General features: G+C 32.5%; 1 protein-coding gene across 1 annotated transcript in view; it reads left to right on the top strand.

Annotated features, from left to right (window-relative positions):
- The window catches only part of LOC132716207 (phosphatidylinositol phosphatase PTPRQ-like), a 39,411-nt gene that overhangs the window by 3,783 nt on the left and 8,476 nt on the right, over nt 1-27,152 (top strand). The window contains exons 2-10 of the mRNA XM_060699457.1: nt 706-849; nt 13,894-14,190; nt 14,778-15,080; nt 16,800-16,997; nt 21,040-21,138; nt 22,156-22,343; nt 24,382-24,574; nt 26,199-26,354; nt 26,803-26,934. Coding sequence (XP_060555440.1) covers nt 706-849; nt 13,894-14,190; nt 14,778-15,080; nt 16,800-16,997; nt 21,040-21,138; nt 22,156-22,343; nt 24,382-24,574; nt 26,199-26,354; nt 26,803-26,934 — 1,710 coding nt within the window. The remainder of the gene's footprint in view (nt 1-705; nt 850-13,893; nt 14,191-14,777; nt 15,081-16,799; nt 16,998-21,039; nt 21,139-22,155; nt 22,344-24,381; nt 24,575-26,198; nt 26,355-26,802; nt 26,935-27,152) is intronic.

Raw genomic sequence — 27,152 nt, 5'->3', positions numbered from 1 at the left:
AAGCATTTTTGATAGTTTTAAAGAAAGCAATTTGAACTTGTAACTGGAGACTTTTCAATGAAAACAGCCATTTTTCACAAAATGCTCATGAAGTAATGGGTTAAGGACAAGGCAGTATCAATTAAAATGTAAAGGTGTTAAACATTGTTTGCAAACTGAGACTCAATGTGCACTTTATATGTACCTACAAACGACAATCGGCTTCCGAACTTTTTGTCAATCAGTACACCAAATTTTAACTTACAGATACGATATCTGTAATATTGGGGAGGGGGGCAATTCTCCCCTTTAAAGTTTTTTTTGGGGGTGGGGGCAATTATCTGTCTTGTTTTACATTATAGTGAGCAACTGTCCGGGGGCGCAATTCACCGGTGGGGCCAATTCAGGGTGGGGGCAGTTATCCGTTTTACGGAATTTTCATGTTCCTAATAATTCCTAATGGCAACATTGTAATAAGCCTCATAAGGCAAGAACCTATATTTATAGAATTTATTTTCCTTTAAATGTTGAATGTTCCTTATTAAACATTTTTAGTGTAACTTCTTTATTTTATGAGTTGTATACATGAGTCTTCAAACACTTGCTTCTTTATCATTCTTAAAGTAGTGATTCCAACTCAGCTTGCATAGTAACCTTAGTGTTTATATATGTGTGAACATATGCATTATGTATTATCCAATGCAACTAAGTAAAACTTTCCTCTAGTGGCGGATTTAGGAATATCATGTGCAGATGCAAGGACAACATGCAAGGATACAAATGTTGAATGTGCAACTGGAAGTATATGTATTTGTAGAAGTTCTTACTACGATGACAATGGTTTTGCTATAGCCGGAACTTGCAGGCCAAGTAAGTGTTTCAATGGCTTTATGTTTACAGTTTTTAGCTCAACAGAGCCGAAGGCTCAGGGTGAGCTATTAGTATCATAGGGGGATACTCCGGCGTCCGTCGTCATGCGTCAACAATCGTCTCCTTCTCTGAAACTGCTGGGCAGATTTATCTATATCTAGAGAAGTAATTGATTGACGATCACCAAACTTTGTCTGTAGCATTCTTAGGTAGTGTGATATCAAATTTGCTCATATTAATTTAATTGGCACCTTTAAGGGGTCTTTAGGGCTAAAAATAGAAAAAACCTTTAGACATCTTCTTTTACAGAACTAATGGATGGGTGATCACCAAACTTTGTCTCTATCATTCTTAGATAGTCTTTTATCAAATTTGCGCATATTAATGTTATTGGCCCCTTTTAAGGGCAGCTAAAGCTAAATAGAAATACCTTTAAAAAAGTATATTTCTACAGAACTAATTGATGGATGATCACCAAACTTTGTCTGTAGCATTCTTGGGTAGTCCTTTATCAAATTTGCTCATATTAATTTGATTGGCCCCTTTTAGGGGTGGCTAGAGCTAAAATAGAAAAAGCTTTAAACGTCTTATTCTATGGAACTTATTGATGAATGATCACCAAATTTTGTCTGTAGCTTTCTTAGGTAGTCTTTTATCAAGTTTGATCATATTTATATGATTGGCCCCTTATAGGGGCCGCTAAAGCTAAAAATAAAAAAAACCTTTAATGTTTATTTCTACAGAACTAATTGATGGATGATCACCAAACTTTGTCTGTAGCATTTTTAGGTACGCTTTTATCAAATTTGCTCATATTAATTAAATATTAAAGACAAAAATAGAAAACCTTTGAACATCATTTCTTACTGAAAGAATTGATAGATGATCACCAAACTTGATATAATTAGGTAGTCTTTTATCAAGTTTGCTCATATTAATTTGATTGGCTCAAATTAAATATCAGAAAATATTGACAATGGATAATTTCCAACACTGAAAAGAAGTTGTTGCTGGTGAGCGACTCAGGGCCATCATAACCCTCTTGTGTTCTTAAGCTTTCAAATAAAAACATGCATTTATGAACAAACACATAAAGTTGTTTCAATTTTTTCTGTAAGACTTACATTCATAATTAACCTTTAGCACTCTACCAGCAACTAAAATCACCCGGAAATATTTATCGTGTACCACTTCCATTGATAAGTCGTCAATATTGTCTTATACATTACCACTATTGGCGATTTAATCGCCGAAACTTGTTTGAATTTTGCGCTGTTGTATTCAAGCCTCGGCTGCACTTATCCTTCCCGTTAACCGATGCTAGCACATGTACAATTCTTGTTTATATTTTTTCTTCCGTTTTGATAGAAAAACTTGAAAATAACCAATATCTAAAACTGTGTCCAAAGGACACGGATGCCCCCACTGACAACATATATATGTTATATAGTGAAAATATCAACAAAGGGCCATAATTCTGTTAAATTTAGTCGCAGCAAAAATGCCTTCCTTCACTTATATCTTCACATTAAGGTTGTTCATCCCTGGAAGTTTAAGCAAAATCTGCCATCCGGTATTAGAGGAGTTGCGTTCACAAAATTTCTATATGGTATATAGTGAAAAAATCAACAAAGGGCCATAGTTCTGTTAAATTTGGTCGCAGCAAAAATTCCGTTCTTTACAACCATCTTCACATTAAGGTTGCTCATCCCTGGAAGTTAAAGCAAAATCTGCCATGCGGTTTAAGAGGAGTTGCGTTCACAAGATTTTGGGACAAACGGTCAGATGGACGAACAAGTGCAACGCTATATGCCCCCCACTTTGTGGGGGCATAAAAAGCATTTTATTATCATATCTTAGCGATACATGTAAACATGGCACAGAGATTCAATCAACGCAGTTCTAGACTATTGGTAGATGACGTTTTAAATGCAATTATCAAATGCAATTATCAAATATTCACAGACAGTGACGTACCGCCTCCATGGTCGAGGGGTTAGTGTTGATGACTTCAAATCCAGTTACCTCTCTGGCATGGATCCCCGGGAGATGCTTTGGTAGTTGTGTATATAGCTCAACCTTTGCTACATAAGGGCCATATCATATACATGGACATTTTTTTCAGTTCCCCTGCACTTTTCAAAGATCTGGCTGACAATCAGATAGGGGCTTATGGGACAGAAAAGTTGTGAATCTGATAACCACTGTTCATTCAGCAGATACCTAAAAGAAACAAGTTAGATCAAAAAGAGGTAATGATCATGTGAGAGAAGTTGACAAGCCATGCGCAGTGCAAGCATATTCTAAACACATGGGCGGGATTGACCGTGCCAATCAGGCCATGACTTTCTATACTGTATTGCACAGATGGTGTAAGTGGTGAAAAAAAGTTTTTTTCTACTTGCTAGAGATTTGTTTCTGTAATGCTCTTATAATTTGGAGAGCACAGTCTAGGAAAAGAACCAATGCTGAAATGTTCCGTTTGAAAATTGTACGTGGTATGCTGAGACACTATAAAAGACCACTATTGGACTGAACAGTGGTCTGTTGTTGGGTGGAAAGAGATCAAAATCAGACTGCTCAGTTTGTTCTGACAGAAAACATAAACGTCACCAAACACAGTATATATGCAAACAGTGTGAGGAGCCTATGTGTCCATGTCCATGCTTCGAAAGGTGGCACACACATGTAGCATACCATGTATTATGCACACAGGAACTGCACCAGTCAAAGAATATTACTAAACTACAATAAACATGATAAAGGTGTTTGAATAAATGACAAACATTTTTTATGCCTTCCGAGCATATAGTAATTGAACCGTCTCTCCGTCCGTCCGTCCGTCCGTCTGTCCGTCCGTCTGTCCGCACTCACAGGAGAGTAATTATGTGGCTAGGGGGACAATAGGTAACTGTTCTTTCTCTTTGATGTCATTCATTCCGTAATGCTTTTATGTGGCTATTTTCTTTTGTGTGGCTAAAAAGAACAATAGAGAGAACAAAAGAGTAGCCAAATAATTACTGTCCTGTGAGAACGTCCGTTCGTCCGTCTGTCCGTACGAGGTTAAAATAGAACGGCAAGTTGGATTTTTCTTAAGTTCTACCTGTACCAATGGCTTCATAATTTACACACTTACTAATCCATACAAAGTATATTATCTGAGCAAGTTACATAACTATGGCTTCCATTTGCACCAAGTTATGGCCCTTTTCAGCACGTAGAAAATGAATAATGGTTAACCTAAAGCGGCAAGTTGGAAATATCTTATGTTCTATCTGAACTAATGGCTTAATAATTTTCACACTTACTTATCAATACAATGTACATGATATTGCCAAGTTATATAAATGTGCCATCCATTTTCCCAGTAATTTCCCTTTTTATCACTTTGAAAATAGGGCCTTCTATGGTTAACCTATTCCACCAAGTTGGATTTATCAAAAAAAATTTACCTAATTACTTAATTTATTTAATGATATCTTTCATATTTGGTAGGTGGATACCTTTAACGATCCTCTAATTTTTTGTGGCGTTAGGCGTCTCTATGTCAATGTCAAGGTCACTTGTGTAAAAAAAATAAATATGAACATTTTTACTCAAGACATACAGCCTTTATTTTTAAGTTAATGTCTTTCATGTTTATAATAGTCATACCAAGGGATGTCCTCTTCCTTTTCCTTTAATAGTAAGAGGTCATTTGGGTCAAGGTCACCAATGTCAAAAATAGATTTTTTACACTTTTACAGGTGTATTAACCTTCCTTATTCTATCGTCAGATGTCTTGTATATTTTGTAGGAACATAAAATTGAGGTATTCTCATTTGGATGGAGGTAAGGGTCAGTTGGATCAAGGTTAACAGTGCTAAAAATAGATTTTTACACTTTTGCCCATACAGCCTTTATATATTGAAAGATTTATTTCATATTTGGTTAGAAAATAAGTTGCATAATATTCTTCCTTTGGATGGAGTTAGGGGTCAGTTGGGTCAAGGTCATCAGTTCTAAAATAGAATTTTTACACTTTTGCCCATACAGCCTTTATTTTAAATATTGTTACTGACAAGAATCTGAGCCGGGGGCATTTGTGTTTAACAAACACGTTCTTGTTATTTTCAAGAGTTTATTGAATTTTATGTATCAAAATGGTTTAAATACAAAAAAAATTAAACTGCTTATGTTTAAAGTTGTATACACAGTTTATATATGATTATATCTATATTGTGGCCAAATGTCATAAACATTGGTTGAGTAGATTAGTAGATATATCCATTTGAATAACTCAATACATGTAAAACCATTTCTGTGAAAATTATGTTAGTGGCGGCTGTAAACTGAGGTGTTACTCAGCAGTAGTGTACTGTAGTGTATGCATCCATTTCCTGGATAGAGTGCTAAAGGTTAATGGAAAACAAAAGCTGTTAATCTGTTCTGGCATTTAAACACAAGTTGCCTTTAACAATTTTTTGTCGATTCAGTTTTTAGAATAAACATTTGAATCTCAGTTGGTGTCATATTACCGTGCTATGAAGTTAAATAACATGACGTTGCTCCGTCCTTGAATTTGACGTCATTTTTGCTACACATAATTTATGCACCTTCATTGACTATAAACAAGTTTTTTATTTGAGTTTGATGTCATAACTTTCACTAAATATCATGTAATGGTGTCGTAATAACAAAACGATAGTTTGCGTTAAAATCACAGGAACGAGTATCGGACCTGGGAAGAAAAAATATGACCAGATTGATAATAAAACCTGTGTTTATCTTAAAAGTGTCAAAAACCAAATAAAAAATTGTAAATAATGACCTTCTTTAAAAATATACTATAAGTTAACTTATAGTATATTTTTAAAGAAGATCATTATTTACATTTTTTTTGTTGACACTTTTAAGATGAACACAGGTTTTTTATCAATCTGGTCATATTCTTCCTTCCCAGGTCCAATACTCGTGCCTAAGGTTAAAATTACAATTTTAACAATTTATTATCCGAGTAGCTATAGTAATGAAATCAAAGTGCTCCGTGATACGTTGATCGTGTTGCAATGGTGATTGGCACTTTGCGAATATTACTTTTATCTCATTTTTTTTTATTTAGAAGTTATGTAGCAAATAAATACTTTAGCAAAATCTTCAATCATCATATTGATATGACTGCTTATAATAATTTTATAGCCGTGTCTATGAACTTTTAAGGTCACAGGAGTTAAAAATAGAAAAATCTTGCTAACACTTGTGGCTGCAGTTTTGATTCAAATATTCTTGAAATATTGGTCAGGAAGGCTGTTTTGATGGTTTCTAGATCATGTCGGAATATGGGTCACTTCGGGTCAAAACACAGCCCAAATATAAAAATCTTGTAAACCCTTGAGGGGTTTCTGTTTCAGTCAAAATATCCAGGAAATTGGTCAGAAAGGTTGTTTTAATGATTTAAGGTCAAGTTCGAATATAGGTAACAGGAGCTAAAAATATAAAATCTTGTTAACACTCTAGTGGCTGCAGTTTTAATCCAAAAATCTTGGAAATTGGTCAGGAAGGGTGTTTGATAGTTTCTAGGTCAAGTTTGAATATGGATCATCTCGGGTCAAAAACAAGCCCGTAGGAGCTTAAAGTTAAAAAAATTGTTAACACTCTTTTGGCTGTAGTTTTGATCCAAATATGTTTAAAAGTGATCAGGTAGGTAGTTTTGAGAATTTCTATGTCAAATTTGAATATGTGTAATCTTTGGTCAAGAACTAGGTCACAGGGGCTAAAAATAGAAATATCATTTTTCTCTCTAATTGCTGCAGTTTTGATCCAAATATCCTGGAAATTGATCAAAAATGTTGGTTAGGTGATTTCTAGGTCAAGTTCAATATTTGTCATCTCAGGTCAAAAACTAGGTCACACAGCCCAATATAGAATTATCTTGTTAACCCTCTAGGGGTTTCTGTTTCATTCCAAATATTTAGGAAATTGGTCAGAAAGGTTGTTTTAATGATTTTAGGTCAAGTTCGAATATGGGTCATATCGGGTAAAAATATAGGTCACAGGAGCTAAAAAATAGAAAATCTTGTTAACACTCTAGTGGCCAAATATCTTGGAAATTGGGCAGGAAAGGTGTTTGATGATTTGTAGGTCAAGTTTGAATATGGGTCATCTCAGGTCATAAAATAGGCCATAGGAGCTAAAAGTAGAGAAAATTGTTTACACTCTTTTAGCTGTAGTTTTGATCCAAATATCTTTAAAATGAATTGGGAAGGTTGTTTTGATGATTTCTATGTCAAGTTTGAATAATTATGTGTAAGTTTGGGTCAAAAACATGGTCACAGGAGCTAAAAATAGAAATATTTTGTTTACACTCTAGTGTCTACAGTTTTGATGTATTAAATATCCTGGAAATTAACTAGAAAGGTGGTTTAGATAATTTCTAAGTCAAGTTCAAATATTGGTCATCTCAGGTCAAAAAACCAGGTCACACAGCCCAAATATATAGAAATATCTGTTTAACAGAAGGGGTTTCTGCTTTAGTCCAAATATCCTGAAAATTGGTCAGAAGGGTTGTTTTGATGATTTCTAGGTCAATATAGAATACCTTATACTTTGTTATCTCTGAGTATACAAATTTTTGCATTTTGGGACTGAAAATAGGTATATTAACTTTTGCAAGTTTTATTTCTGCGTTTTTCATCAAAAACCTTTATAAAATTGAATTTTTGCATTTTTCTATTTATTTTTTGGGAGCGAGTTCTTTGAAGAGAAAGGTAAAGTACCAAGTTTTAAAAGTATGTATTTCATATGATAAAATATATGCATCAAGTACATTTAAAAAGTTAAAAGCAGAATGCTAAAAAGGTATAGTAAAACATAACACTGCTGCTAAAAACTGAAAATGATACCTAATCTACAGCCTGCTAGACTTATTACACGATACACTATGTTTGTTATATTGACTTCAGCGAGAACGTGTTATAAACACCTCACATTTCTTATCGATTTTCACTAGAGCGAGAGGCTACTAGCAGGGTGTGTGTATTGATTAATTTAACAGGTAAATTGAGGGGACAAACAAGGTAAATTACATATTAAATTACTTTATATTTGCGAATGTAATTTTTGCGATCGGAAGGGACCCGCAAAATGTCGCAGAAATTAGCTATCCACAGAAATATCCAGTGATACGGTTTTGGTCATCTCGGGTGAAAAACTAGGTTACAGCAGCTAAAAATAGTAACTCTTGTTAACAATCTACTGTCTGCAGTTTTGAATCCTATTTACATGAAATTGCTCAGGAAAGTTGTTTTGATGTTTTCAAGGTTAAGATTGAATATGGGTCATCTCAGGCCAAAAAATAGGTCACAGGAGTAAATCTTGTTAACACTTTTGTGACTGCAGTCTTGATCTTATATCCTAGAAATTGGTCAGGAAGGTTGTTTTGATGATTTCTAGGGCAAGTTAGAATGTGGGTCATCTCCGACCAAAAACTAGGTCACCCATTCCAAACATAGAAAAAACCTTGTTAACACTCTTGGAGCTACTGTTTTAGTCAAATTATCCTGGAAATTGGTCAGAAAGGTTGTTTTGATAATTTTTAGGTCCAGTTCAAATAGGGATCATCTCAGGTCAAAATCTAGGTCACACAGCCGAAATAAAATGGGACGATATAAGGGCCATCATGGCTCCCTTGTTTATGTGCCCCAACTGTAAGGGGAGTGGGGGCATTTAGATTGTCCCTTGTCCGTCTATCTGTTTGTTTGTGTGTGCCTTCTCCTGTTGTGTCACATGTAGCTTTAAAAGTGCTTGAGCTAGAGTGAACACAATTCACAGGAATGTTGATCAGCATCTGAAGTTTTGCACTTGAGTTTTCCCTTGTTGATTATTTTACTTTTGTGAGAGTTTTTGACTCTAATAAGTAAACATTGGCAATTTTCAATTTGTGTTGTGTTTACCTCAAAAAGGACTTGACATAGAGGCATGAAACTTCACTGGAATGTTGGTCAGCATGTATAGTTGTGCACCTGGGATTGGTTTGTTGATTTATTCAGTTTTGCCCTGGGCTTAGTAAAAATTTGCTATATTTCAACATGTGTTGCGCATAGCTCATAAAGTATTTGACATAGAGTCATGAAACTTTAAAGTGTTGGTCAGCATCTGAAGCTGTGCGCCTGGGATTTGACATGTGGATTCAGTTTTGTCAAAGTTATTGCTCTTGACTAAGTAAAAATTTAAAATTTTCAACTTGTGTCTCGCAAAACAGACTAGCCCAAAAAAGTATTTGATCTAAAGTCATGAAAATTTACAGCAATGTTGATCAACATGTGAAGTTGTGCACTTGAGGTTTGGCATGTTGATCAATTCAGTTTTGTGAGAGTTTTGTAATTGCCGTTGACTTAATAAAACTTTGCAATTTTCAATTTGTGTCACACTTAGCCTAAAAAGTATTTGACTTAGAGTCATGACACTTTACAGAAATGTTGGTCAACATTTGTAATTGTGCTGCTGGGGGTTTGCTTGTAAACTTGATCAGAATTTGTAGAGTAAGTGCCCTTGACAAAAGAATGTTTCAAACTGTTGTGTCATATGTACCTCTTAAAGTGCTTGATCTAGAACCATCAAACTTTATAGGAATGTTAATCAGCATTGGAAGCTGTACACCTTGCGTTTTGCATGTGGATTCATTTTGCTCTTTTAAGGTTGTTGTCTTTGACTTAATGAAAATTTTCAATTTTCAAATTCTGTTTTGCACAGTTTAAAAATTATTTGACCTTGAGACATTAAACTTTGCAGGACTGTTGGTCAATCTGTGTAATTGTGCATCTGCATTTGGGACAAATCAGTATGGCAACATTGGAAAAACTGGATGTTGTTTTTATGCCCCAACCAGTTAGGGGGGAGTCATGAAGAATGTTTTTTGCCTGTCCCTCTGTCATACTGTCCTGCTGTACATCAGTGGACAGTGGAGAGCCGGGGCAACTGTGTCCTATGGACACATTTCTAGTTTCTAATATCAACGCAGCATGTGAGATGTGGTGGCATATAGCGATACAACTTTGGGGCTAAATTAAAGTTGTTCAAAGAATTTGATTCCATGCTGAAATCTAGTTGCCATGGCAACCAAAAATAATTATAAGGGGGTCATTAATTTTCACTTAATATGTACATTTCATTAAATATGTACATATAAAAAAAAACTTAAAAAAAAAACATTCTTTTCTGAAGGTACAAGGCTTATTTAATCTTTGATATTTGGTATAAAATATCATCTATTCTTTTTCTACCAAAATTGTTCAAATTTGCCCCTAGTGTCAAAATTGGCATTGCCCCTGGATTTTGTCTGGATCATATCTCCTACATGCATAGTAATATATTTATGATACTTTATACAAATGTTCACCACCATTAATGTATTGCTTCATATGATCCAGTTCAAAGGTAAAGGTCACGTTAAGAGCTAATTGCTTTGCATATCTACCATGCCCACATGTCCATCAAAAGCTTTTATGACGGGCGTATTTTTCAACCATGTTGTCCTTGTTTTCACAAATGCAATCTTGTTAATTAATGCATCCCTCTGTCTGTTTATTATTCTGTCTGTTAAAAGAAATCTGGATCCTGCAAGATATACTAAAGCTAGGTTGTTATGTGGATACAGTATCATATGGAGAATACTCACATCATTTAAAGTTTTCACTCCATCTGTCAGTCTGTCATTTTGTCTGTCCCAAGAAATTTAGATCCTGCCATGACTCAAAAAGGATAAAATGTAGATGGATGATACTTGGTTGATGTGGATAGACTAAGGATCATTCTTGTGATTATGATTATTAATATTTTCATCAGTGAAAAAAAATGTGGTTGCTATAAGTATGGTTATAGAAATTGTAAAAATACAATGATACTTGATACATTACTAACATCCTGTGGTAACTCAAAACATTTACATTTGTTCCCTGCAATTAATTACTTCAGTTTCCTTAAATTGGAGAAGCATAATTTCTTCCTAATTATGTAATTTGAAACAAATTCTTCATAGTCAATTTCCATATCTATATGGGTTGAGGTAGAGAATTATTCAGGATTATTACCAGTAGGGTCTGTGATAAGCTCTTGGTGTTGATTTATTTGATGTTTATAAATAGAAATCATAAAACCTTCACTTTTATTGAAAAAATAAACAATATTGAGAAAAGAGAAAATCATGTTAAAACACATTATGACCAGCACATTCATATCGAAGGAAACATGTGCATACAGTGCAGTCTGTATGTTGTGGGTATGTCATTAGCATTGATGTTAAAACATATTGTACACAATACAAGGCCAATGCTTATAAAACCTGTTTGGGAATAATAATGTTTTCATACTATTAGGGGTCCTTTTGTTGAAAATCCCCCCATGTGTGCCTGATTCTTGAACTGTTTTTATTTTTTCTTTCAGAAAATGGCATTTATCATAGCTAACTATTCATAGACAGATTCTACTAATTTTTTATTCTAAGAATAAGAAATGAAATTTATAAGTTACACAAACCTTAGATATATGTTATTCTTCAGCTAGAATTTTATTTTTTTTAAAAATCAGATGAAAATTTCAACGAGATCACACAGGGAAGCACATGTGTCTTTTCATTTGCCTCACGGATGGTAATGTTAATGCCATGTGCAATTTTCAATTCCACAAACAATCTGTATCATCTTCAAGATTGGTCAAACTGTCTGAAAAACATCTGTGTCTTACAAGACACATGTTGGGGGTTTCTCTTGTCATATTCAACGTTTCAAAAGGATTCTTTCCAAAATGTTGACAATTGCTTATGATTGCACTTTGATATGCTTTGATGAAGATGTTTTTGAATGATTAAATGTGGCAACTTCAAATGTTGATACTTGATTACAGAAGAATCCAAAATTTATATAACATGAAATAAAATGTGACATTTTTCTTGTTTTACGTAGATCCAAGTTCCCGTAAAATTTTGACAAAATCAACGTTGGTTTCCGGCGCTTTTGTATATTTACAGTATCAGCGTTTATCAAGTTCTATGAGCTGCTCCGCTGTGCTTCTTGTATTGTTATTATAAAGCAGATGAAACAAAACTTGAAATTATCAATTAAATAACATTTTAAGATTTTATAAATGAAATATTGAACTTAACACAGTTATCAATTTAAGACAACAAGAAAAGTATCGACCTAATAATTATAGTTATTCTGGATTATTCTTCGTAGTTGTATTGTTCGCAAGAAAGGTTTTGTTTTTTTCTGTATCAGAAAATGAGCTTGTTTGAAAGTCATACTTTAAGTGAAATGTCTAAAGGAACAAAGACTATAACTTAATTTGATTAATACTCCCGTAATGCTGCTTTGGAAATGAGGAAATTACTAGTAACAGAATACCTTGCAAAAGAACTGAAATAGAGTTATTGTTGTGGACAATTAAAGATAGTTGTGGTTCTTGTATGTAGCATTTCCTTATAATGTGGTTGACCATTGATGAAGTTTAATTGAATTACTCTGTACTTAGTCCAAAAAGAGTTACGCTTCTAAAGCTCTGCACTTCCTCTTATTGCGCTTGACCATTGAATAAAGTTTCATTGAATTCTAAACAAAAGTTTAAAAGTTATGCACCTAACAAGGAAAAGAAATAAAGGGCAATAACTCTACAAATACTGAAGATGGAGTTATTGTACACTGCACTCCCTTTCATTGCGTTTGACCATTTGTGTAGTTGTATTGAATTTCATCTACTAGTTTTCAAGTTATACACTGGACAATAAAGTAACAAATGGCAATAACAGTAATTAGTCCAAATAGAGTTATGGTTTGTGTGCACTGCACTTCATCTCACTGCCCTTGACCATTGTATGAAGTTTCTTTGAATTCCAACCATTAATTTTCAAGTTATGCACTGGACAATAAAAAGTAACAAAGGGCAAAGCCTCTTAAATGAGTCACAAAAGAGTTATGGTTTCTGTGCACTGCGCTTTCTCTAAATATATACTAGACTTTTGTTAAAAATTGTATTCAATTCCAACTCGTAGTTTTCAAGTAATGCTCTGGACAAGAAAAAAGCAATATAAAAGTAATAAAGGGCAGTAACTCTATAATTACTCTGGACAGAGTTATGGTTCTTGTGCACTGCAGTTCCTCTTATTGTACTTGACAATTGAATGAAGTTGTTTTGAATTCCAACCAGTACCCTACAAGTAATGCTGCGGACATGAAAAAGTATCAAAGGGCAATTACTCTCTACTTTGTCAAAATGATGTTATTGTTCTTATGCACTGCACTTTCTCTTAATATGCTTGACGATTGTATGAAGTTGTATTGAATTCGAACAAGTATCTTTCAAGTATATTCCGGACAAGGAAAAGTAACAAAGGGCAATAACTCTGTAATTAGTCAAGATGGACTTATGGTTCTTGTGCACTGCACTTTCTCTCAATGTGCTTGACCATTGTATGAAGTTATCTTGAATTCCAGCCATTAGTCTTCAAAATATGGTTCGGACAAAAGAAAGCAATGGGAAAGTAACAAAGAGAAATAACTCTGTAATTTCTTTAGATAGAGTTATGGTTCGTGTGCACTGCACTTTCCCTTAATCCGCTTGATCATTGTATGAAGTTGTTTTGAATTGCAACAAGTACTTTTCAAGTTATGCTCCGGACAAGGAAAAGTAACAAAGGGCAATAACTCTGTAATTAGTCAAGATGGAGAGATAGCAGTTATCATAGGAATTTTAACTTAATGTATCATCATTTGATATGCCTTTGAGGGATGCAGATATGCAACAATCTGCCAAAGGAATGTCAGTAAAGTCCTGTAATATTTTGGGAGTCCTAAAAATTTGATTGAATCTTGAAAGTATTTATGAAACTTGAAGCATGTGTAGAGAACAACGCAAGTACTTTAATTTCTGATTTTATTCTATTTCCTTTTGGAAACATTTCAATGTTTTTGAGATGTTTTTGAGATATTTCTACATATATATAATTTAAAAGAACTTACGAAGTTGTGAACAATTATTTTTCTTTCCTCATCATTTTACTCTCACTATTTTCAGTGTCAAATCTTCGAGTGAGTAACGTTGGCTTCAGTTCTATACAAACTGATAACATAACAGTTACTTGGGCCATACCCCAGAATTATAGACAGTACATCAACAGATTTAAAGTGATTTGGAGACCAACAAACAATGTAAACACTGAGTCAGCAGAACTAGCTTCCAATAGTACATCATACACAATGACAAGAGGAATAGATCCTGGTAGAGCATATACAGTTACAATCATCTCAATCAACGATCGGACACAACTAGGATCTTCTCGTAGTACATCTGTTGTTAGATATCAGTCTGCTAGTAAGATTATTTAATTTAACTTATTCTAGTTGTTAACACTTGTCATATGATAGCAATTTTATTTTTGCTGGTACAGTAGTTTGTGAAGATTATCATATACTAGATATTTAGGGATGTCAGTGACCCATTGGTTAAGACTTCAAACTTCTTGTCCCTCACCTCTGTAAGTATGAATGTCAACAGGGACTTTAGACTATTTTATGTTAGGAACTTATACAACTAGCTTTCATAATGTTGGTGGTTCTACTCAGGTGCCTGAAATAATGTACTGAAGGATACCTATTTTTCTCCTTCACTAAAGCTGAAAAGTCTCCAAAATACATTTTTTTTGTGTTAATGTGACTTTTCTTCTTTGCAATAAAAAGTTTTATTTAAATAGTTTGATAGCTGGTATAACTTGCATTCATTTTTAGTAATTGGATGTCTACCTAGAGTTTAAGTACTAAAAGGTGCCTAAAAATTTTGAAAATATTTTTCCTTTTATTTTTTGATACTTAAAATTCTAAAATGTTGCAGTATTTATTTTTTGCTTGCCTTTTTTAAGAGAAAAAACAAGACTTTATTAACAAATGATTTGCTCGTTTCAGAACCAAGTATAACAAGTGGAATTGATGACTCAAACAGTGATAAAGATATCAGTGGTGGTAGTATAAAAGTTGCCTGGATTAATGCCCCTGGTTACAAAAGTGGCTACATTGTAGTACTTAAAGATGGAGAAACTGTAAAGTTTACTAGGACTGTTAACGGCGTATCTGTAACATTGTCAAGTTCAGGATTAAAGAATGGATACAATTATGATGTTACAATTCAAGCAAAAAGTGAACAGTTTGATAATGGGAAGACTGAACTGGGTGAAATTTTCACTTCTGAATTTAAAACCACTCCAAAATGTAAGTTGATATAAAATTCATTTTAGATAATATTCATACCATGCAATGTTATCTATAGAATTACTGATTTTATCATCAGTAAAGTATATAATTATGATGATTATTATGGTTAACTGGAGGCCCCAAAAAAACATTCATATTGTATCCCTTTATTTTACCTATAACCAATGCCATGACATTTTAAGTATGCCATTTCTGTAATGTAAATAGCAATAAAGAATAAACTTTCATCTTTATGTTATTTAAGAACTTGATAAATATAGCCTAGCCTGTTAAAGTTCTATAATTGATATTAGATAGATTCTATATAATAATATTAATAATTTTATTTCAGTTTAATAAATTGAATAAAAGTTGGCTTTTTTCATGGTTAAAAAGTCCAAGTTTTGTCCATGTATATTTATCACTTGAAATATTTAGTGTATGTCATTATGTGATTTGATAGTGAAATATTGATTTACTTCAGTTTATATTTTCCAAGTAGAGATTAGTTGACATAAGTTTGTATTGTTATCAAAAAGGTATTGTTGCAATATTTATATGATTTATGCATTATAACTGTTTATTATATGCTTTTCGGTGGTTTATAGAAATATATCAGTGATATAAAACTGATAATTTCACTGTTTTAAACAATTTGATAATTTCACTGTTTTGAATTTTAGCCCCTTACGTTGTTTCAGTGAAATACCAACGTGCACAGTACTGGGAACCAACTTAATGACGTGATGTCGTAAATGATGTCACATTGTATTATTATTTGGCGCGCTTTTCATTCAGTGTTAGGTTAAATGTATTTATAAAACGTTTCTTTGCATATAATAAAAAGAAAATTTGTTTAGTTTAGTGTAAGATCGATATATATTTGACCTTGTGAACACTGCGCCACTCGTGAAATATACCTTTTGGTGCTCACTCGGTGAATTATATTCCGATCTTACAGTAAACTAAACAAATATCCTCTATTCATCACATGCTTTCCTGTTGTTTATAGAAATATATCGGTGAAATATATAACTGATAGTTTACCTGTTTGAAACAGTGAAATTATCAATTTGGTAGTTTTACGGTTTTGAATTTAAACTGCCCCTTATGTTGTTTCAGTGAAATATCAGCGTACACAGTGCTGGCACCAACTTAATAACGTGACGTCGTAAATAACGTCATATTGTATTATTATTTGGCGCGCTTTTCATTTAGTATTATGTTAAAATGTCTTTTTTAACGTTTCTTTGCATATAATAAAAAGAAAATCTGTTTAGTTTAGTGTAAGATTGAAATATATTTCACCTCATGAACAGCGGGGCGTCTGTGGCCTATTGGTTAAGGTCGTTGACTTTCAAACCACTTGTCCCTCACCGCTGTGGGTTCGAATCCCGCCAGAGACTTTGGATTCTTTCATGTGAGGAAGCTATCCAGCTAGCTTACAGAACGTCAGTGGTTCTACTCAGGTGCCCATTAGTGCCTGAAATAATGCACGGAAGGGCACCTGAGGTCTTCTTCCACCAGTAAAGCTGGAACGTCGCCAAATGACCTATATTGTGTCTGTGTGACGTAAAACCCAATCAAACAAACAAACCTCATGAACAACAAAAGTTCATATTTCACTCTTTTGGTGCTCACGAGGTGATATATTTTCCGATCTTACACTGAACTAAACAAATACCCTCTATATATTAAAGTGTAACAATGATTGACTTGATTTAAATCTAATTGCAGCACCTGAACCACCAATAAATGGTGAATGTAAATACCCTACAGACAGTTCTATATCACTTGATTGGGAAGCACCAATAAATCCAAATGGTCATTTAGTACAGTACAACATCCATGTTTATAAACACGATAGTCTTGTGTTTAACAATGTCACCTCAACAGGGACACGAACAGATAAAACTATTGGAAATCTTGAACTTAGTAAGATGTTAAAGTTAAATGACATTTGAATTTAAGTTCTTATTCATAAAATGGTCTACTCATCTAAATTTAGAATATACAATGACAGTATAAACCAAAGATCTTAGTAGTGATTAGAAAAGAGAAAAATATCTCATTCTTAAAGTATACAAAATACACTGTAAACAGCGCATGATAACGAAATTGTTGAAATATATCTAAATTAAAATATTTGTTAAGGAGGATTTGGGTGTCGCCCCGAGTCCAACAGAGATTGATTCAAATGTTGATAAATTTTCTGAAATTATGGGAAACATTTGTACACCTTTGTTTGGAAAGCGTATTTTTGATAAGAGGGATACAAAACAAAACTCCGATAAACCATGGTTTGATGGCGAATGTTCAAGAAAACGGAAACAGTTTTATAACAATGTTAACATTTACAATAAAAATAAAACAGATGACAATCGTAACTTGATGGCCGATTCAAGAAAGGAATATAAAAACATGATAAGAAGCAAAAAATATTTACATAGAAAAGAAAATACTGATAGGTTTATACAGTCAAGACATAAAAATGCAAAAATTTATTGGCAATTACTTAAGGAATCTGTATGTAATAATAGCTCTCCCAAAATAGGTGTAGATACATTTGCGAATTATTTTAGCGCAATAAATAACCCAGATAGCCATTTTTATCAAGCTGATGATGATATTTTATATTTTAACGATATGATTCTCAATAACGAAATACAAGTTATGTTTGAAGAATTAGATGTAGAAATAACAATCACAGAAATTATCAAAGCTATAAAGCAGTTAAAGTGTAACACGGCAAGTGGACCAGATATGTTTTTAAATGAATTTTTTATAAATGGTGCTGATCAATTAAAAAGTTACTTTCATGTGTTATTTAATAGTTGTTTAAGCATGGGTTATTTTCCTGAGCAATGGAGTCAGGGTTTTGTTGTTCCAATCCATAAGTCTGGTGATATAAATGAACCAGGAAATTACCGTGGAATCACATTACTGAGTACATTTGGCAAATTGTTTAGTCGAATTTTGAACAACAGACTCGATAGTTGGGCTGAAAACTATTCTATATATGTTGAAGCTCAGGCAGGTTTTAGAAAAGGTATGGGTACAACTGATAATGTTTTTGTTCTTAATGGGTTAATTAATCATTTTTTAAATAATAAGGAATATTTGTACTGTGCATTTATAGATTTTCAAAAAGCTTTCGATTTTGTTGTTAGGGATATATTGTGGTACAAACTTTTGCAATGTGGTGTAAGTGGAAATATATTAAATGTTATAAAGTCAATGTATAGCAATGTTAAGTCACAAATGAAATGTAATAATGAGTTAAGTGATGCGTTTTACTGTAATTTAGGCGTTCGTCAGGGTGAAAGTCTCTCACCTTTTCTTTTTAGCATGTATTTAAATGATCTGGAGCAAACTTTAAATGATAGAGGTATAGAAGGTATTGATGTTGGAATGATAAAGATAGGTCTGTTGTTATACGCCGATGATATTATTCTTTTTGCGAAAAGTGCAGATGAATTGCAACATTCTCTAAATGTTTTATTAGAATATTGTAATAGATGGAAATTAACAGTAAATACGGGAAAAACTAAAGTCATGGTGTTCAGAAAAGCGGGTAGATTACCGCAGAATTTACGTTTCTTGTATAATGATCAGGAATTAGAAATTGTATCACGTTTTAAATATTTAGGTGTTTTATTTACGTCAGGTGGTTCATATATTCAACATGATAAGTTATTAGCTGGACAGGCTTTAAAAGCTATTTTCAAAATGAATAAATATTTATATAAATTTACAGATTTATTACCCAAACACACACTTGATTTATTTGATAAGTTAATTATGCCAATTTTAATGTATTCCTCAGAGGTATGGGGTTTTTATAAAGCCCCACATGTAGAAAGAACATATTTAAGTTTTTGTAAAAGATTGTTAAGTGTTAAAGCATCTACTCAAAATGATTTTATATATGGCGAGCTTGGTAGACAAAGTTTGATATCATATAGAATGTTTAGTGTTATAAAATATTGGTTAAAAATATGTACATGTCCAGAATCAAAGTATATTAGAAACATTTATTTGATGTTAAAGAATGACGCAGTTAACGAACCAAATGTAACTAACTGGGTGACTAATGTTAAGAACTTACTAATAAAACTAGGGTTTGAACATGTATGGTTAAACCAAGGTGTTGAAAATAAAGAACTATTTTTATTGATATTAAAACAAAGGATAAAAGATATATGGCTGATTGATTTTAATAATAGATTAGAAAACTCGACAAGAGCACTGTTTTTTAGAACAATAGTTAGTTTTAATTTTAGCAAATATCTAGATGTTATAAATATCCGTAAGTACAGAACAGCTTTAGCACGTTTACGCATGTCATCTCATAGATTAGCTGTAGAATCTGGAAGGTGGAGAAAACCAGAATGTGTTCCTTTTAATGAACGAATTTGTCATATATGTAATTCATTAGAAGATGAATACCATTTTGTACTTGTATGTAATATGTTTAAAGAACTTCGTACAAAATATATCAAGAGATACTATTGGAATCACCCTAGTAATTTTAAATTTATTTCTCTTATGAACACAGAAAATGTAACAGATATTCGTAATTTAAGTATTTACACGTATCATGCTTTTATTAAACGTCAGCAACAGATTGATTCACTGTAGATTTTGCCAATTTTAGATGTAGATATATCTATAGCATTATTCTAGGTTAATGCTTACTAAGACAAAACGTTTTGTAAAAATAAATTGCTTTAAATTATGAATATTATAACCGGCTGTTGATATTCACCCTTTCTGTCAAGGGTTAACTCATCTAAAATGAAAACGGTGACTCGATAAAATATATATAGATATATCTATATCATTTTATAAGACTAGATCTACTTTAATCTTTTTGGTTAAACAAAATGCTTTATGGTGTATGCATAATATTTAGTACTTTGATGATAACCTAGTCATAGATACCTTTAAAAATGGTTCCGTTGATGGAGACTCCTAATCTTTCTGTTTATAATGCCGTTGCTATGTACAAATCACCATCATGTGCTCTATATTTTCGTTTTTTCGATGGGGCATTTATGTGTTGGTGAATGTATCATATTTAGCACTACGTATCATTTGTGGATAGCGCCCCTTTCCAAGAAAGAGCAAAATCCTTAAATGATATCAACATATTATGTAGGAGTATCCAACCTCGTTAACCATATTATTATTATATAGAAATTAATATGTTTTGTCGTATTGTAATATTTACATCATTCTGCCTCTCCCAAGCGAGATGTCATGTGAAACCACTCTTTGTTTAATATTGTACCCTGAAGCTCTTTGATTTGGTAATTTTATATAGCACAGTGAATCAGCTTAAAGTGTATGAGCTACTTTTCCACCAAAGAATTATTTCCCGTGAATACACATGCCATCTCGACTTCTTGTCACGTATTGCCATGTTTATATTTGTGTATGTATATATATTGATGCTTTGTCAATGGCTCTTTTTAGGGCTTTAGTGCAAATAAAAAAGTTCTTCTTCTATGAAATTTAAGGGTTATAATGCTCAAGTATGTTACCTTATTTTAGCAATTTACACTGAAACAACACAGTATTTTCTTTCTTAGAGACCCAGATCTTTACACAAGTTAAGTTGCTATGAAGATATCAATTCAATACAATGCTATTTAATTTTGTTTTTTTACTGATGACAAACAGACAAAAGAAATATGGTTATGATAACTTATTTGCCATTTGCTAAATTATAAATGTGCTAAATACAAATTCTTCTAAGGACTCCACTAAGCAAAATGAAATAGTTCAGAAATGTATGTAATATCTTCTAGGTTCTGAAGAAAGATAATTTAAGTTAATACTGAAGGCTTCTTGATAGAAAAAAAGATTAAACTTTTAGTAATATTTGTTTGTGATTAATATTATATCATGATTCAGGAGTTATCCTTGAAATTGACTACTGATAGTCAAAGGTTTACTTTGATTAATGTTTCAGGAACATTTTACACATTTAAGATATACACGGTGAATGAAGTTGGACAATCAACAAGTTCACTACAAATTACATCCACAAACTGTAAAACAAAAGCTAAAAGTATGTATTTTGATATATCGTAGACCTACATAAGTATGTTCTGAATATCAATTATTTAATACTAAGTGAAAATTTGAATGTTGAAAAAACTTGAAACTCACAATGATTTATTATAGATATTAAAAAAGAGAAAAAATTCCTTTTGATATGAAAGGTTTGTTTTATGCCACCACAGCATCTGTGCAATGCACCTTTGTGTGTGTGTGTGTGTGTGTGTGTGTGTGCGTGTGCGTGTGCGTGTGTGTTGGTGCGTGTGCGCGTGCGTGTGTGCACGCACACGCTATAAAAATTATATAGTGAACTTAAAAAGTGGCAACTCCAAATTAAACCAAACTTTGCAGGATTTTTCCTTGGGTGAAGGGCTTCCAAAGTTGTTCAAAAAATTTGATTTCATGCAGACAAATTATAAGAATTTTTTTTAATCTTCTCCTAAAGACCCCAAGGCCTAGAGCTTAGGTATTTTGCATGAAGCATTGTCTTTTGAGTATCTACCAAGATTGCAAGGTCAAGGTCGCTAGAGATGATAAAATATCCAGAAATTGTCTGAATATTACATATAGCATAGCATAATATTTTCTTTTATAAACCATCTATAGCCAAGGATTATCGATGAAATTTTGTTATGAGACCTATTTTGATTAAATATTGTTCCCCTAGTTTTAAGGTTTAAAGTGAATTAGTTTATGATGGAAAATCTGTTTATACAATAAATAAAATTGTTGATAGAGTTTAACATTATGTATAGTAACAGCAACAAAGTTTTATATGTTTGCTGTTGGCAAGTGTGAGATTAATGATTTGATATTACATATATTCATAAAACAGATAATTAACTATTAAAGAAAAAAACATTATTTTTTCATGGTTCATGTTTATACTATGGAAAATTTGACCATTGTAGAACAATTAACTTATTGGTGAATATAATAAGGCTTATCATTTTTATCTCAAAACTGTTCTTAATGAGTCCTTTGTATGAGATGGATGTGAAACTTTGATTATTTCTATTTTAATCAGTGTCAGCTATGCCAGAAAATCTACAAATAACATATGTTACAAGTCGAAGTCTTCTGATTTCTTGGGATAAACCTGTAGATACGTTCAGCGATGAGAACTATGGGTATGTTCTGCAAGTTAAGGATGAACAAGTCAAGTGTAAAGAAGAGGTTCTTTATAGATGCTCAGACTGTACAGGAAGTTTTCCGGTAAAGTGTAACAGTATGATTTATATCGGTTGAATATGTGCATTTATTTTGTAATTTAATAAAATGTCATTTCTATTTCTCTAGACATCTTGCTTACCAAGTATACACCAGTTAATCTTGGCTCGTGGCCAATCATTATCATTTATATTATCATATATAAGCGGCTTTATCATTTCATCAGGTATATAGTTTATAGCCTATTTTAGCCAAACAAAAAAAAAAAACAATCTTAGTCTGCTGTCACTGCATGAAACAGTATTATCTGTAGCTCACCTGAAGCTCAAAGTGTTCAGAGGTGAACTTTTGTTATAACATGATAATCAATATTAAATGACTGCAATGTAGTTCATTATTCAAACATTTTAGATCAGTGATAGTGATAGAATAGTGATGAACTTTTTAACTAGAATTTTTGTTAAAATGTAAAAATAATGATTTCAAAACTATGAAAGGCTTCAACATGAATTATTGTATACTTGTCATAACCAGGTTCAGGTTTAAATAAGGGTCATCTGAGGTCAAAAACCTTTCACAGCATATAAAAAGCATAATAATTGGAAAACCTTATTAAGTCGGACCAATTTTACGAAAGATGATGTCTCGGTTGAGTCAAGTTATTGGGTTATCTACCGGCCGTGATCTTGCATAGTACATCACCATTCAAAAATTAAATTATAAGATCATGTTTTATTAAATCAATCAAAAATTACTATAACCCTGGCTATATTATATTATATTATCAGTTTTTACTATAAAAAGAAACAATTTTATAGATTTGCAATGAAATTAGAATTTTTTCATTCTCGGTGTCAAGGTAAAAATCTACTGCATATATTTGAAAATAGGTCCGAACTTCACGAGCTTTTTTTAATTTATGCATTGTTCAATGACAAAGTAGAAATTTATTTTACAGAAAAAGAAATGTTATTTAATCGTATCATGTAAAAATGTTATAATATTTCACGATGTTATTTACAAATATTTGATGTTTAATTTGGTGCATTTTCAAAATGGCGACGTTTAACGGCAAATATTCTGAATAAGCAATTTATATTTTTCAACAAATATGGTTTTGAAAACATAATTTTCTGAAATGTTTATCATTTTTTTCACAAGCTTAAAGTTTTTTTAGATTACATCATACCGTTAAAATTTTCATTTTTGCTCTTGTATTTAATTTTCGCCCTTTTCTTGAACACTTACATAATTTGCGTATAGCAAACTAACCGAGTTATACCGAGACATGTTTAATTGTAGCGCGTTTCAAGACCACCTTTTTTTAAAGAACCTGTAACATTTGTACTATTTCAGGTGCAGATATTAATGTTGATATCCGTTTAGGTTTATTTATTATATCAGCCTTTCATTCTTGTTCAGAGCCTCAATAATCAGGTGAGCGATATAAGGGCCATCATGGCCTTTTTGTTTTACAAATGCATTCTTGTTATGGAGTTATGCCCTTTCCTAACATTATTATCACGACAAGGCAAATGTATAAGACAAGGTGCTGTTCACTGAAAGCAATATTTTTAGGCTCAATTTTAACTTAGAATATTTGCGAAAATTGGTTTTTGATAGTCATCACCCTTAACACAAAAGCATTGATATCAGATGCGGTACTCTTTCTGTTCTTACTTAAAGAAATTCAATTTTATATTCTATCCCAGACACTTCACCCAGGAACCTAGATATTTGGTATGTACAATAACTTTGTTGCCTTCTATAAAAATTGAATGAATCATATCCCAACGACCAAAACTGGTCTTGTTCTGGGAGTCACTTTGATGGAAAAAGCTTCAAATCTTCTTATTTGAGGTAAAAAGCGCAAAGTGAAGATATTTGTCAGGTATCATTTCTTAGTGAAGTTATACCAATCATACCTTTATTGTCATAATTGGCACACCCAAATTTAACACAATTAATATAACTTAATCATGAATTAAGTAATGATGACCTTATTGTAATAGGATATGAATTGTTTGTAGTATTTATTTCACAATTAAAATACATATACGTCATTTGTATTTTTTTATTTCAGACTTCTAAAGTTTCAGGATTATGTTCTTTAAATAAACAGCCCGATTTCTACAAAACTTCAGCCGAGTTAGCGAGTCAGTTGTCATACAATGCAAGCCTTAATCCTGACATTAACTACATAGTTACTGTTACAGCAATAAATGACGAAGGGAGAGGTCATCCTGCTACATTGACACAAAGGACAAAAGAAGAAGGTATATTATATAATATAATTATTATGTCCTTTATAATGCAAAGTTAACTGTCTGACTTTACATCACGTCAGCAGAAAGAAATGCTTGATAGTTGGTCAGTTAAATTGATTTACGGAATTACAGAACAAAAGACATTTGTCTTTTTTCCAAGAAACATTTTCTTACATATAATGCAATGAAGTTTGTCATAAAATACCTATTGCACATCTTTTTTCAATATAATTAAGAATTCATTCGGTGAACTGTAGTAGGAAAGCGTTGTCCGTTCACCTGTCCATCTATTTGCACTTATAGATTACCTATGTGGCAGGTAAGTGTCCTTAAGCGTTGATGTCATTCATTCCATAAGCTTTTATGACGCTCTTTTTATGTGGTTAAAAGACCAATGGAGGGAACAATAAAGAAGTCACAAATCTTGTTCGAACGCCCACCATCTGTCCGTTGACAGTTGGTTTCCGCAGTGTAACTTTTGAAGAATTTCAATTATTATATATATTTGGCATAACATTTTAAGTATGTTTGATCAAAATACATGTTAGTTTCGATATTTTCTGATATCAACTCCTTATTAATAGAGTAATGCCCTCTTTTAACACATTTTCTGCGAAATTAATGGTTTCCACTGAATATCTCTTGAAGGATTTTAGCGATTGTGTAAACATAAGCATGTATATATGTTAAATCAACATGCTGGTCAACGTCAATTTTCGCTGCAATCAGCTTATCATTAATAGAGTAATGCCTTTTCTAAAGCTATTTTTAGTGACATTAGTCGTTTCTGCAAGACAATTTTAAAGGATTTCAAGAAGTTTGTTTATATTAGGCATGCAAGTATGTTAAAAAATAAAAGTTATGTTCGATTTATTGGGCGTCCGTGCCCTAGTGGTTACGGTCGTTGACTTCAGACCACTTGCCCTCACCGCTTGAGTTCGAATCTAGCAAGGGACTTTCGATTATTTCATGTAAACCTTTTTGTGCCTCAAAATCCTTAGATCATCCATATTCAAAAATTTATAAAATACATGAACGTTGATTTCTATTTGTTAGATTACTTTATTGTATATTGTTACAAATCGTTTCTTACGATTCATTCCATCAGCAATTATACATGATATACACTATATTTATGTTATATATGCCATTAAGTATTGAATATAGTTTTTTCGTTTCATTATCTACCGGGGAGGGCCGACCGCTAATGTTGTAAGAACTCGGGCCCAACCCATTTGCTTTTGCTGTTTAAAATACATATGAATTTTGTATCTGTATTGTATATACATGTATATAGCAATAAAATATGATTAAACAATAAAAATTCCTGCACGAACGCACACGAGAAGTCTTTCTTCACCAATAAAGCTGAAAAGTCGCATTATGACCTTTGCAGTGTTGGTTGGCTCAGATCTGGTTGCTTCTAGGAACGGATTCGATAGTGTATCTATAAGCTTTTAGCTTCCTTCATAATTTAACTAAGAATAAATTATGTATACTAAAAGAAATACAAATGTTTTAAATGTGTAATGAATAATATTTCTTGAATGTTAATCTGAATTAACATACAACAAGCATAAACAGAATAGCTCACATACTGTACAAAAATAATCAGTAAATTTTATTTTAACAGCTCCTCAGACTCCATATAATGTTAAAGTTGTAGGCATGACTGCAACAACATTTGATATTACTTGGAGTATAAATGGACCAAGGCCAGGACTTACAACATATATTATAATGCTTACAGCAGATGTTCCTGCAGAGTCAATGAACTTTACTGCTACTGGTAAATATATTTCCATTCATTTCTCTTGTAGGCAAAACAGCTACATTTTGCCCATTCAAGTGTCAATAGTGAGAGAGAAGACAAATGTCAAAATAACTACAATTTGCCATAATTATTGTCAATTTAAAGTTCTTCTTCACATATAAAATCTATAACCTAAATGACCCATGGAAATTGCTGATTGGTTATGTATTGGCAACGTTCATTTGATAAAAACAGTAAGGCGATCATTTATATTTTAGGCAAAATTTATATTTCATCCTTGACATTTACAGTTCCAATTACTGGTCATTGACTATTAAGACGGACACTATTTTGAAACATGTAATTAATTCTACTGAACTTGCCAGTATAAAAATATAAATAATGTCAAGTATACAAAAGTTTTCCCATACGCTGTATTCGTGTAAATTGTATGTCTTGTCATAAACATTTAAATAATGTTCAGGTTTTGCTTTGAGAGAATACAAAGCATTTGGATTACAAGAGTACTGGAATTACAGTGTCGCTTTGATGGCCAGTACATCAATTGGAAGCAGTAAATCAGCAGTGACAAATGAGTACAGGACTTCACCTGCAGGTAATCCGTGAACACAGAACTGATTTCAAATTGTTCACCCTAGAATGTCTGAATTACGAGAATTCATCAATGCAGTATCATTAATAATTTTTTTTCAGAAGAACAAATTTTCTACAATTTGTTAACAATAATTTCCTTGTACAAGAATACAAAGTTTCAGACGTTTAATCCAAGGTTTGTTTATCTTTCAATAACTGAAAAAGGCCAACCCAAGTGTA

This window comes from Ruditapes philippinarum, unplaced genomic scaffold (genome assembly GCF_026571515.1).
Source record: "Ruditapes philippinarum isolate M1 unplaced genomic scaffold, ASM2657151v2 ctg5740_1_1_1_1, whole genome shotgun sequence".
NCBI classification, from domain to species: Eukaryota; Metazoa; Mollusca; class Bivalvia; order Venerida; family Veneridae; genus Ruditapes; species Ruditapes philippinarum.
The sequence above is the reverse complement of the archived record's forward strand: the minus strand, read 5'-3'. Positions and strand labels throughout refer to the sequence as shown.